Below are 13481 nucleotides of genomic sequence, written 5' to 3' on the forward strand. Positions count from 1 at the left end.
TTTACAATTTGTACTTTGTCCCAACTTTTTTGGAATCGGGGTTGTACTATACATGGGTCATCCAAGTGTGATTTAAAATTAAATGTCTTAATACTATAATAATAATTTGTTTCAAGTAATTACTTTAGCAGTGAATGGGGCCAGTTATTTATTTATTAACTATGTAGTTAGGTAAGCGACAAGTAATCTACTCACTCTCAAGGTAACCTAAACATCAATTTTTTTTCTAAGGTAATGTTCGAACAATTGAAAAACATTACTTGCATGTATGAGACGGGCAAAGGGCGCTGTGCTGAGCTGTGAAATGTCTGACACAAGCACAATTCACAGTTCCCACCAAACGCTGGAGTAAATGCATGCGGGTCGGTTCTGACCCATGTGTGTAAACTTGATGTCGAATTACAAAAGCTGTGCTTGTTCATAACTTAAGAAAGGAAAAATAAAAATGATGATTTGTGCTAAACAAAAACAAGATATTTACTACATATTTGGAAAAGTAAATGACAAAATGAAATTATTTCAAAAGTATATCATAGAAACACTCAGCCGTACATGAAATAACCTGGAAAATGAATGCAGGTTGTTTTTGACCCATGTTGTGCATTAGAAGGGTAGTGATACAAAAAGGGTTTTTATTCAAAAAGTAAGAAAGGAAAAAATAAAATAAGGATGTATGATGATCAAAAACAAGTTAATTGAGGAATACCTTGAATACTGAATGATGGAATTAATTTATTGCAAGGATATAGAAGATAAAAACTCAGCCAGGTCACTTTCGACCCATGTTTTGCATCAAAGGGTTAATAAGAAGGAATCGTTTTACACTGTACGATACGATTTCGATTCTGAAGGCAGTGATTCGATGTTTGGTGATACCATGAGCCTATTAAATGATTTACAGATCAGTTCTCTGTCCTTTTTCAGTAATCATCAATTCATGTTTGTTGCATTGATCCAATACAAAGAGGCAAGTTGGCAGATTTCCAAATCACGGTATTGTATTTAAAACACTGCCTGTTTACCTGGAGGGGAGAATTAAAACACTGATCAGAACAGCAGCTCGTTTGGGTTTCTCGCTGATTTGTAGATGTTAAAGGTGACGTATTAAACCCCTTTTCCACAAGTTGCCCCAGATCCCTGAGGTCGTAATGAAATATCTGTGACGTGCTTTAGTCAAAATACCACAAGTATAAAACCCCACGGCTCCGCCTCACGCTGTCTGAACAGCCCTGATCAGAACAGATGATTCGAGGAACGGCCTGTTCCTTTAAATGACAATGAGCCACTGCTCACCCCGCTCCCTTCTTCTGTCAGCCAATCAGGTAGCACTTTCCTCATGAATATTTATTCACAAAAAAAGGCAGTTCTCAATCCATGAGTGGAGGCACTCAGATGAGGAGGTGGAGTTATTCTAATGAGCACCACTTGTGACGAAGAGGAGCTGAATCTTTTCGGCTTGTTTGAAGCTCATGTTTTCTGAAATTGGCAGAACAAAAGGAACCGACTGGGTCGTCTCTTAGTTCAGAGAGTTTGTGGTTTGGTAGGTTTCAGATACCCAAATGCAGATATGTGCACAATCACTGAAAAAGTGCATTTTTCATAATATGACTCAAAGCTCATAAAATTTCTAGAAGCTGCGAGAAATGAAAAGGAGTTGTGACAGCACTTGTCTCTTACGATTTCTGCAGACTGCAGAATGCAGACTGGCGTTGTTCCTGTGTCCCTGAAAAAAGCCGTTGTAAAGCCCCTACTTAAAAAGAATAATCTGGATGCTTCAGTATTAAATAACTACAGGCCAATATCAAATCTACCATTCATCGGGAAAATCCTTGAAAAAAATTGTCTTTAATCAATTAACTGCTTTCTTGATATCAAACAGCTGTTTTGATAACTTTCAGTCAGGATTTCGTGCCAATCACAGCACTGAAACAGCGCTGATTAAAGTTATAAATGACATGCGTCTTAATACTGATGCAGGCAAAACATCGGTCCTGGTGTTACTGGACCTCAGTGCAGCTTTTGATACTGTTGATCACAACATACTGCTATATCGACTTGAACACTGGGTTGGGTTGACCGGTAAAGTTATCAATTGGTTAAAATCATACTTAGAAGCTTCTTTGTTACCATGGGAAATTGTTCCTCAACATCAATGTCCTTGACCTGTGGTGTCCCCCAGGGGTCGATCCTTGGACCATTACTATTCAACCTTTATATGCTCCCACTTGGACAAATTATCAAGAACAACTCAATTTTGTATCACTGCTATGCAGATGACACCCAAATTTATTTTGCTCTATTACCTAATGATTATGCCCCCCTTGAATGTCTCTACCAGTGTATCGACCAAATCAACAACTGGATGTCACAAAATTTTCTCCAGCTGAACACAGATAAAACAGAAGTAATTCTATTTGGGAAAAAAGATGAAAGACTCAGGATTACCACTATTCTTGACACAAAGGGGATTAAAACAAAAGATATGGTTAAAAATCTTGGTGTTTTCATTGACAGCGAGCTAAACTTTGACAGTCACATGAAAGCAATCACTAAATCGTCATTTTATCACCTAAAAAACATTTCCAAACTAAGAGGACTTATGTCAAAAAATGATCTGAAAAAACTTATACATGCCTTCATCTCAAGTAGGGTTGATTACTGCAATGGCCTTTTCACAGGCCTGCCAAAAAAGACCATCAAACGACTTCAACTGGTTCAAAATGCAGCGGCGAGGGTTCTCACACGAACAAAAAGAACAGAGCACATTACTCCAATTCTAAGGTCCCTTCACTGGCTTCCAGTAAGCTACAGAATTGACTTTAAAGCATTGCTGCTGGTGTACAAATCTCTAAATGGTACAGGGCCCAATTACCTCTCTGATATGTTGCAGCGGCCTAACCCAATCAGATCTACCAGATCGCAACAGAAAAATTTACTATTAAAACCAGTTGTTAAAACAAAGTGTGGTGAAGCAGCTTTTAGCTACTATGCAGTGCAGCTATGGAACCAACTGCCAGAGGACATCAAAAATGCTCCTGCTGTTGGCAGCTTCAAATCTAGACTAAAGACCAAGCTGTTCTCAGATGCTTTCTGCTAACTGATAAATATCATCATCTTTATATGTTTTAAACTTTACTTAACTTTTATTCTATTTTATTCTGCTGTTTTTTACTGAACTTTTACTTCATTTTATTATTTTATTTCTACTATTGTTTAATTCTTATTTTTTTCTCTCTTCTTCCCCATTTATTTTATGTAGTTTTATTTTCTATTGTTTACTGTTTTGCTTTTTCCTCTGTAAAGCACATTGAACTGCCACTGGGTATGAAATGCCAAGGCCGGATTAACTATATGGGCCTGCGGCACAGTGCCCAGGGGCACTAACCACTCACAGCCAGTGGGGGGCACCACATGACAGAAACTTTAAAAATATTTTTCGTGAATGTTTGTACACTTAAAATGGTTATACACTTGACATTGTTAAATAGTCATATATAATTCATTATGAACACTAATTTCATAAGAACAACAACAATAATCATAATTCTGAGCAAGAGTGGCCTATGTGACCATTAACCCCCCTTTCCTCAGCCTGTCAGTTGAGCCAGTCCACCTACGGTGAAATGCATCAATTTTTTAAAAACCGCGGTGGAAATGAAAAATGGACAGACATCAATTGAGTGGTTGTGCGAAGAGAAAATTAAAAAAAGAGAAAGACTCCAGGCGTGTAGCTGCAATTAAAAATGTTCCAGTGTTAGATCGTTTTTTTATAAAAACATCGACAACTGCTGTCACTACCAGCGCTGAAGCCGGGGAGGAGGAGGAGATGTGCGAAGCCACTTTAAGCCAGATAGAGATCAGTTCACACCATGGGGACGAGAAGGAAGACGAGGGTGTTATGGATGTCACCCAGCGCAGCCGACGCCAGTAGAACACTTCTCTATTTCAGCTGATCCTGCGCTATGGGGAGAACATGTCTAGGTTCATACAGAACAGATACTCTTTGAATTGATACACATATGTACATTGTACATCTGAATATGCCGTTCTGGATGTTATTTGAATTTATATTTCGAATTGAGACATTTGAATATGTCGCCTAGATCGATGCTATTTTAACTGATACACATTTTGAATTGGCACATTTGAATCTGCTGTATTGTAAATAGATGGATGCTGTTTAAATTGCTGATGCTGTTTGAATTGATACACATTTTGAATTGAGACATTTGAATATGGATAGAATAGAGTATGGATGCTTTGAAGGTTTTTATTGAGACATACAAATATATGCTGCTCATTTTTGAATAAGACGTTTCAGTATGCCTACATGCATAGCGTTGGTTGTTTTCAGTGAATTTGATGGGCTGATGTAGCCTACTGTACTTAATACATTTTCAATGAGGAAGAATGACCTTGTTTATGTGTACTATTGTTTATGTATATGCTACTATTTTTGACAGCAAAGGGCAAGGTTTGAGTGTGTGCAGGAGGTTACTGAGCGCGTGCACGCAGGGTGGTGGTTGGGGGGGGTCACTTGGGGTATAGTGCCCAGGGGCACCGCATTGGCTTAATACGGCACTGGAAATGCGCTATAGAAATAAACTTGCCTTGCCTTACGATTTCTGTTACGCTTGCTGTTTGACCGTATGCGGCCGTTTTTTCCACAGCGATGCTTCAAACCTTGAAAAAACTTCCACAGTCCAGAAACCTGCTGAGTGACAGCAAGCACAAGGGCCACAGCGCTGCCAGGCAGCAGCTCTCTCATACGCAGACAAACTCAGAAACATACAGTACATGCCAACCCCTACGGATTTCCCGTATTCCCTACGGATTTTGGCATTTTAAAAATGGTACGGGCGTAGTGGTATTCAACTATGGATTTTTCTACATTTTCACCTTAAAATTATTTTGATTTATTACCATCGTCATGAAATACGAAAATGCATGGGAGCCGCCATTTTCTACATTTAGAATTACTCAACCGGTACTTCCGCCAGTACCAACAAGCCATTCCGAATGTCTGCGCATGCGCAATTGTGATTTTCCTGCACATCGAGCGGGAAATAACAGCACATGTAGCGTAACAATAGACAGGTCAAGAGGTCAAGATGTCGACACCACCGAAGAAAAAACTCAAAACATCTAAAACTGGAGGTCGCTTTCTTCCCGAATGGACAGAAACGTTCACTGGAATAATTATCGCTTCCAAAATGGGTGCTGAGTATGTCAACTGCACAATTTGTTGTAGAGACGTGAAAGTGTTTTTGCCTCTGGAATTTACGACGTGAGGGAACACATGAAATCTCAAATGCATGTGAAGAATGCAAACCAGAAAAAGAGACAGCCGTCAATTAATTTCTTCACGCAAAAGCCAACAAAGGTTGTATCTGACATTAGGTATTAGGTAAGATCTGATACATTTTTATTATGCATGAAATATTATGATGGATTTGGTATGGAAATTATGGATTCCTTTTCCAGGGAGTACAGGTGAGAGCCGTGAGGGGTTGACATGTATGCAGAAATAACGACGTGTCCATTTTCAGGACATTCACTGGTACTTGGTGTGATGTTCCACTTGAAGTCAAGTCACATGAGCAGCTCCAGTTCTTCTGATTTTCTGCCTTTGAAGATACAGTGAAGGACAGCAGCCTCCTCATCACCAGAGACACCCATTTTCATTTCACCTGCATTACTGAGAAGAATAAATCTAATTCGGAGATCAAGCTCAGCTACGGTAGGTTAGCTCGAAGGAGTGTGTGTGTGTGTGTGTGTGTGTGTGTGTGTCACATGATCCTGGACAGCATTTGTTTCAGACACAGTGCATGGAGCAGGAGAAGTGAAGATGCAGAGTAGATTATTTAAGTTTGGACTGTTGTTTAGTTGTTAAGGAGATTGCAGAAGAACTCGTGTGTGTGTGTGTGTGTGTGTGTGTGTGTGTGTGTGTGTGTGTGTGTGTGTGTATAGAAGATGAGCAGAGAGTTCAGATTCACCATAGAAAGAGCCGGAACTCTGCATGGCTTCACTGCCTGGTTCAGCACGTTCTTCTGTAGTTTAGAGGAGGGAGGATCACCGCCGGAGCTCGACACCGGACTGAGTACGCCGGCCCCTCACTGATTAAAGTGTATCAAATCCATGTGGTTAGAGATACAAATCCAAATCCTGCTTGTATGATCAAAGCATTGTGACTTCACAGGTTTTAATTAATGCTGAGTCGGAAAAGATCATTATAGAGCATTTTATTAACGGGTTTATTATTCCAACACTGAGCTGACTGTAAACAACACAAATGATGTCATAAACAAACAAACAAAAAAACTACAGTATATCCTGGAACAGGTTTGTAGTCGTCGAATAATGAAATAAAAATGAAATTATTATTATAATTTATAGTTCAGTCCACACTGATTATTTAAGATAACACACATGGCTGCGTATACATTTAACTTTTGTGCTCAGAAAAATGAAGTGTCGACGGTTTCACTTTAAATCAGCGTTAATAATCTGTCCTTCAGGTCGACGCACTGGAAACAGACTCTGCTCATGTGGGACGGACCAACTGGAGTTGAGGAAGGTGACTGTGTGGGCGGGGCCATCACACTGCAGAGGAATCCTATTTGGAGACGGCACATGTCAATCACCATCGAGTGGAGAATAAAGAGGAGGAACGATACGACTTTCTGTGAGGTAATGCAGACTTCAGAAGACAAAAACAGTGTGAAATTAGATCGAATAAAGTTGTGTCAGTCATCATCCAGGAGGGACACACGGGACAGAGAGCCCAGTACGGCCCGGTAGAACAGGACTGCGCTACAGCGTCAGTGGGAACAGGAGCGAACGCGTTCCTCAGATGTTACATGTCAGTGTAAATGTTTAAAAAGTATGATGCCAGTCTGAGATAAATAAATAACTGGAATGCTGTTTTAAGAAAATAATGGAGTTTGGGGTGGTGATGGCCACTCCACTGCACCCACCACCTCGGTGCTGATTATTTTCCTGTAACAGCATGACATGCAGTGTTTTATTCCTTACATCTCGGTTATTTAAGGAGCCTGAAGGATGGATAAATAATAATCTTATAAAAGGAAGAGTGTTTAAAAAGCTGTTATAACTCTCTCAGAATTTATCGTGTAATTCTAAAAAAATAATCCAGTGAAGTGTGGGTTTAGTTTCAGAATCCACAGCTCCTAGTTGAGAGTTGTGCTTGCTGTAATGTCAGAACATTGATGTGTCTGAGACGTGTTCTTCACCAAGTTGGAACATTATGATACTGCTTTTACAGTTTGATTAAAATATAAATTTTGTTTTTACATTAAATATCTGTGCCGAGTTTCCCAAACCCATCGTTGCACAAAGATCATCATTAAATGGTCGAGCGAGCAGCACAATAAACTCTCTCTCTTCGTTAAGATGCTCTAAGCGTTAAGAGGCTTTTGGGAAACCCACCGCTGTGTAATTCCTGTTTGGTGTGTTTATTTAAACAGAAGCAGTCGAAGCGTTTCCCCGTGTGGAGGTGACTCTCGGCTAAGGACTCCTGCAGTACGGCGCTGACGCGCTCCTGCGGGACTGTTCACTCTAATCTTATCTGTTTTTACTTCTTTAGCCTACAAACTCATAGTTTATTAAAACGAAATATAATCTTGCTGTGGGCGGCACGGTGGTGTAGTGGTTAGCGCTGTCACCTCACAGCAAGAAGGTCTGGGTTCGAGCCCCGGGGCCGGCGAGGGCCTTTCTGTGTGGAGTTTGCATGTTCTCCCCGTGTCCGCGTGGGTTTCCTCCGGGTGCTCCGGTTTCCCCCACAGTCCAAAGACATGCAGGTTAGGTTAACTGGTGACTCTAAATTGAGCGTAGGTGTGAATGTGAGTGTGAATGGTTGTCTGTGTCTATGTGTCAGCCCTGTGATGACCTGGCGACTTGTCCAGGGTGAACCCCGCCTTTCGCCCGTCGTCAGCTGGGATAGGCTCCAGCTCGCCTGCGACCCTGTAGAACAGGATAAAGCGGCTACAGATAATGAGATGAGATGAGATAATCTTGCTGTCCAAACTTGCTGTGCAGAACACACTGTTAATGAATAATTATTCTCCCAAGGTGAAGTGAATATCGGTGAATAATAACTGAGACGAAGTCGAGACAAAATATTCACTGAGCCTGAGACGGATAATCGTTTGTGTAAATGCACAGGGGATTATTTTTAAAAATAAATACAATTATTTTTAAGTTTTATTTCAAAATCTTCATGTAAATGTAATAACTTTGCGGCGCAGACTTGTGTCACTGATCTACGCCGAGTCACATAAAATCCTTTGTTTTGAAATCGATAAAATAAATCCCAACCCCACGTTCCCTTTGAATAGTTTTAGACCAAACGTCGGAGCGTCTTTAGTGCTTTTAGGAACAGCGTTTTCCCTCATCATCTGTCATTCTTCCTCACCTACAGTGACGAAGCGATTGGACGCCATTTTGCCGAGTCGCTCGAGGTGATTATCGAGAAATAGTCCGAATCTCTCGATCACTCAGAGCGCTCGGTTTTCTATAATCACCTGCGTATTTATACTAATCCCTGATATTGACTCAGTGCACTTCCTGAATCTACGTCTGTAATGTGTTTTCATGTGTTCTGCTCTGAACCAATTGAAAAACAGTTTTATACTGATATTAATGACTTTTGTAATTTGAACAAATTTACTGTTTTTTAACTGATAAAATAAAACCAGTTATTGATCAGGGGTTTAAGTGTGTGCTAACCTTTTAAGGGCTAAAAAGAGACATGGTGTCTCTCACAATCATGGGGTTTAAACTCGCATTCAATCTTCACTGACTCAACACACTCTGGGTTTGATCTGTTTGTTCTGTTTTGCTAAATAAGTGTGTTTTTTGCGTGTAATTGTTTTGTTGAGTTCAGACCTCTGAAAGAGTTAAACTGAAACTAACCAGACGTCTGAATGTTTACGTCAGTTATATTGATGATGAATGATGGTCACGAGACATTCAAAATACAATACGAACATAAAAAAAAAAAAGAGTGAAGACGTGAGGTGTGAGAGCTCTTTAAACGCTGTTGGAGGCGTGGACATGGCAAATATTCATCCATGCATTATCTACACTGCTTCCATCAGGGTCACAGGTGAGCTTGAGCCAATCCCAGCTGACTGCAGGTGAGGGATGGGGCTCGTCCTGGTCGGGTCACCAGTCTAATCACAGGGCTACACAGAGACGCACACACACACACTCCCACCTGTGTGGGGTTTAGAGGAGCCCAGTGATGTCATCTGCATGTCTTTGGACTGTGGGAGGAAACCAGAGAACCCTGAGGAAACCCACACAGACACGAGGAGAACATGAGAACTCCACACAGAGACCCGGAACCTTCTTGCTGTGAGGCAACTGAACCACTGCAACGTCCCAAACACTGAATATAAACCAACATGACTGTGGGATTCATAAGTTAGACTTCTGACAAACTTTGATTGTTTTAACGAATAAAACATAATTGAGAAGCACTTTTTAATAAAATAATGATTTTATTTTATCTTTTGTTTGGCTTTCACAAATGCAATACCTGCCTTTCGGTGCCATTACTTTACACATCCTCATGTGAAGAGTGAAAAATTAACAAATTGACAGAGATAAATGACTCTATTCGTATTGATCCCACCCTATACACATCTGTATATACATATATATATTTTACATGCACATTCAGATAAAAATGCAAAACCAGATGTTCTTTTGCTGATGTGAACGATACACTCCTCTGTACAGGCTGTTAGTTAAAGTTTGCACATTTTTGTGGGTATTTTAAAGTTTACACTTGCTTTTACACATTTAGTAAATCAGGGTGCAAATATTTTTGCAGGGAATCTCCTCCGTCCTGAAGATGACAGAAATGCTAAAGTGAGAGCTTTACCTCTGTTCTAAAGCACTGACACTGGAGACTCCTTCCAGAAATAAATGTTAAATCACAGAAAACTTCACCGTACCAGTGATTATACGTTTTTAAATCCCAATGTGAATGAGCTGTTACTATAGTAACCATAATGTATTGTTAATAATAATGCACGCGGTTAATATAAACCTGTTCTAGAAAATTAATCAACACTTTCTGACCAATGAGAATTCAGCAGCGCTGTGGTGTAAGAGTTGAAATTCTTCTCGTTGATGAAATAAATGAGACAATACATCTCGAATACTGAAAAGCGATATGACACACACTGTAACACACACCGTAACACAACGTAACACACACCGTAACACACACCATAACACACACTGTAACACACACCGTAACACACACTGTAACACACACCATAACACACACGTCCTACTGAAACAAGCGACACATCACAGAGCTGTGAAACAAAATTCTATACAACAGGAATAGCATGAAACATTTCATCCATCAAACACCTCATGCTGACAATTTTACAAGTTTTACAGCAAACATTTTTGTACAAGAAGAGCCCATAAACCTCAACTGATACACTCCCCACCACTGTAATAGGAACGTGTTGTTGGTTCTAAGATCCCTGTTCTTGGCTGCAGGAGTGGAACCCAATGTGTTCTTCTGCTGTTACATGCTGAGATGCTTTTCTGCTCACCGCGGTTGTAAAGAGTGATTATATGAGTTACTATATCCTTCCTGGCAAAAATGCTCGAGCCAACCTGTCCATTTCCCTCTGACCCTCTCTTATCAACACGGCGTTTGTTTCCACCCACAGAACTGTCGCTCACTCACTCAGTGTTTTTTGTTTTCTGCACCATTCTGTGTAAACTCTAGAGACTGTTGTGTGTGAAAACCCCAGGAGATCAGCAGCTTCTGAAATACTCAAACCAGCCCATCTGGATCAAACCAACACCCAGACCACAGTGAGAGAAAGTCACACTGTCAGATCATAATTTTTCCCGTTCTGATGCTTGAACATTGTGAACATTAACTGAAGCTCCTGATTTGTATCTGTGGGATTTGATGTGTCGTGCTGCTGGCGAGGGATCGGCTGATTACAGAACTGCAGAGAACAGCAGGTGTGGCTCATGGGTGTTCCTAATAAAGTGGCCGGTGAGTGTACATTAACTGTTTAAAACCCTAAGAAATGCTACACACACCTGCATCATGTAACTTCACATCACTTACACCAGTCGATCAGCGGAGACGTGTTCAGCGTTTCAAACAGATTTGCTGATGAAGAACCAACACACTTTCATCCAAAAACATGGACGAAGTCAACAGTCCGAGTGCAAACTCAAATTTCTTAGAACCTAATTTGCATATGCAAATCACACACTCAGGAAAGTGCTAAACTGGTACACTTTCATTACTTGGTGAGCTGCTTTAACGCCATCGCTGCAGTGCAAAACTAAACATTAAACACTGAATACGTTGCGGCTGATTGACTGTGTTTGAGTTAACAAGAACATCGCGTCCGTTCTTCATTTTAACTAAACTGCTCCTCAGTGACGTGCTGATAAAAACAAACAAACAAACAAATAAATAAATAAATAAATCCATCAATAAATAAAGGGAGTGTCAGTCAAAGCCAAGAAATCACACACGTACGTAAAACGTCAGTTGATTCCGTCGGTGCTGTTCCTGGCTCTGGTTTTGGAGCGTGTGCTGACCTCAGACGTGTAGCGCGTTGCAGAAGTTGCCACATGCGGCCGAAACGGCGGGTCTCGAGCGTTGTTCTTTCTTTTTCCCACCTCCACCTCTTCTTCCTCTTCTTCCTCTTCCCCCAGCTTGTCTTCCTCCACTCTCTGGTGCTTCTCACAGTGATTCTCAAAGGTGCTCATGTCTGTAAAAATGACGTTGCAGACTCTGCAGTGAAAGACGCACGCGGCAGATTCGGTGTCATGGAGCTCAGAGCTGCTAACAAACGCACCACAGCACACGCTGCATGTGCGTACGAGTGAATCATGTGACTCTCTGTGAACCTTCTCGTGCTGCCTGAGCACTGAAACAGTCTTGAAACTTTTATGGCACGTGGCGCAGGCGTGTCGGCCCTCCCCCGCCTCCAGAGCCTGATGGGAGAGGAGGTGCGCGGCGGTGCGAAACGCCTCGCCACACTTGTCGCATTTGTACGGCCGCTCACCCGTGTGCTTTCTCACGTGCACGATGAGGCCGGACTTCTGCGTGAACGACTTGCCGCACGCACTGCACTTGAACGGCTTCTCGCCCGTGTGGAGCCGCCGATGGGTCTCCAGGTGCGACCCACGTCCGAAACACCTGCCACAATCCGGGCACTTGAAGGGCTTCTCACCCATATGGACGGCCATGTGGCGCACCAGCTGAGACGGCCGTGAGAACGCCTTGGTGCACGCGTGCTTTCTGCACCTGTACCTGCTGCGCTCGTACTTCCTGTCACTGGCGTGTCTGCACACGTGGAGCGCCAGATGTGACGAGGTGACAAAGGTCTTGCTGCAAGTCAGGCACGTGTACGGTTTATCTGCTCCTCCTTTACAGAAGCGCCTGACAAAAGGTGCTGTGGGGTCAGAGGTCAGACTCGCATCGTGTTCCGGCATCTCATGCACCTCAGGTCCAGATTCACGTACGTCCTCTTCCTTAACACCTCCATGAGAGTGCTGCGTCCCGACACACGAGCTTTCGCCCGTCATCTCAGTGACACGTCCAGGTTTTCATACGTGCAGCTGCATCACGTGATCAGCACGACGCTGCATTTGCTCCTTGAAGAAGAGGCATGAGGGCATGAGTGTAGTGCGCTGGCTTGATCGTCTCTCCATCACCTCTAATACTGAGTGAATGAGGTGCAGATGTGATGACTGCACGAGCTGCACAGTAACAGACCTCACAGATGTGCAGTGAGGTGAGGTGAGGTCAGTGATTACAGTCAGCATCAGTGAGGATATCTGAGGCTCCTCTCGCCCTGAATAAAGCCTGTGATGGAAGCTGCTGTGCTCACATGCAGGCTCTCATGCCTCCTCTGCCCGAGTGCAGCTGTGAGACGCAGCTGGCGCAGCTGGAACTCGCGCGCTGTGTGCCGGTGAGAACTCTGCTGTGATCCAGCGGCGCTCTGGCTGCGTCCCAAATCACACCGCGGTCACTCACCTGCCCGGGCCGCTCGCGACAAAACGAAAGTGTCTCCTGTGCTTACATCACTTCCTCTGCGATTCTGGAGCGTCACAAACAGCTCAAGAGGGTCACACTGCCCCCTGCTGGACTGCTGTGCATCCAACAGGCTGCTGCAAACTGGTGCTGATTGTTTTCTTCTCATTTTCCACCTGCTTTCTTTGCCATTTGTCTTTCAGATTTGTAATGCTATATCATCTTCAACTATGGTGCATTTCTTGTCCCTGGCAGATATTTTAAAAACCAAAGAACACTTCTTTTTCTTCCACACTTACTACTCATTAAGGGGAACTTGGAAAAAATAATCATGGTTCAACTGTGATGTTTTCTATAAAATGGGAGGCATTTTATGTGTTTTTAGCCATTTTTGCCTCTGTCCCTAGGTCAGACTTTGGGT

General features: G+C 42.4%; 2 protein-coding genes across 4 annotated transcripts in view; one reads left to right on the top strand and one right to left on the bottom strand.

The window, feature by feature from the left end:
• prmt2 (protein arginine methyltransferase 2) overlaps nt 1-7520 on the top strand; it is a 27115-nt gene extending 19595 nt beyond the window's left edge. The window contains 3 exon segments of the mRNA XM_060930612.1: nt 5971-6125; nt 6519-6690; nt 7488-7520. Coding sequence (XP_060786595.1) covers nt 5971-6125; nt 6519-6690; nt 7488-7520 — 360 coding nt within the window.
• LOC132892090 (zinc finger protein 239) overlaps nt 1-13102 on the bottom strand; it is a 17272-nt gene extending 4170 nt beyond the window's left edge. The window contains exons 1-2 of one of the 3 annotated variants that reach the window (XM_060930478.1): nt 11558-13102; nt 9104-9310 (exon numbers count right to left, since the gene is read on the bottom strand). In XM_060930478.1, coding sequence (XP_060786461.1) covers nt 11566-12612 — 1047 coding nt within the window. In that variant the 5' untranslated portion in view covers nt 12613-13102 and the 3' untranslated portion in view covers nt 9104-9310; nt 11558-11565. Of the gene's footprint in view, nt 1-9103; nt 9311-9524; nt 11463-11557 lie in introns of those variants that run through there. The other 2 variants (XM_060930479.1, XM_060930480.1) reach the window with 2 other exon arrangements.
• Nucleotides 13103-13481: the final 379 nt, after the last annotated feature.

Source organism: Neoarius graeffei, chromosome 9 (genome assembly GCF_027579695.1).
Source record: "Neoarius graeffei isolate fNeoGra1 chromosome 9, fNeoGra1.pri, whole genome shotgun sequence".
Taxonomy (NCBI): Eukaryota; Metazoa; Chordata; class Actinopteri; order Siluriformes; family Ariidae; genus Neoarius; species Neoarius graeffei.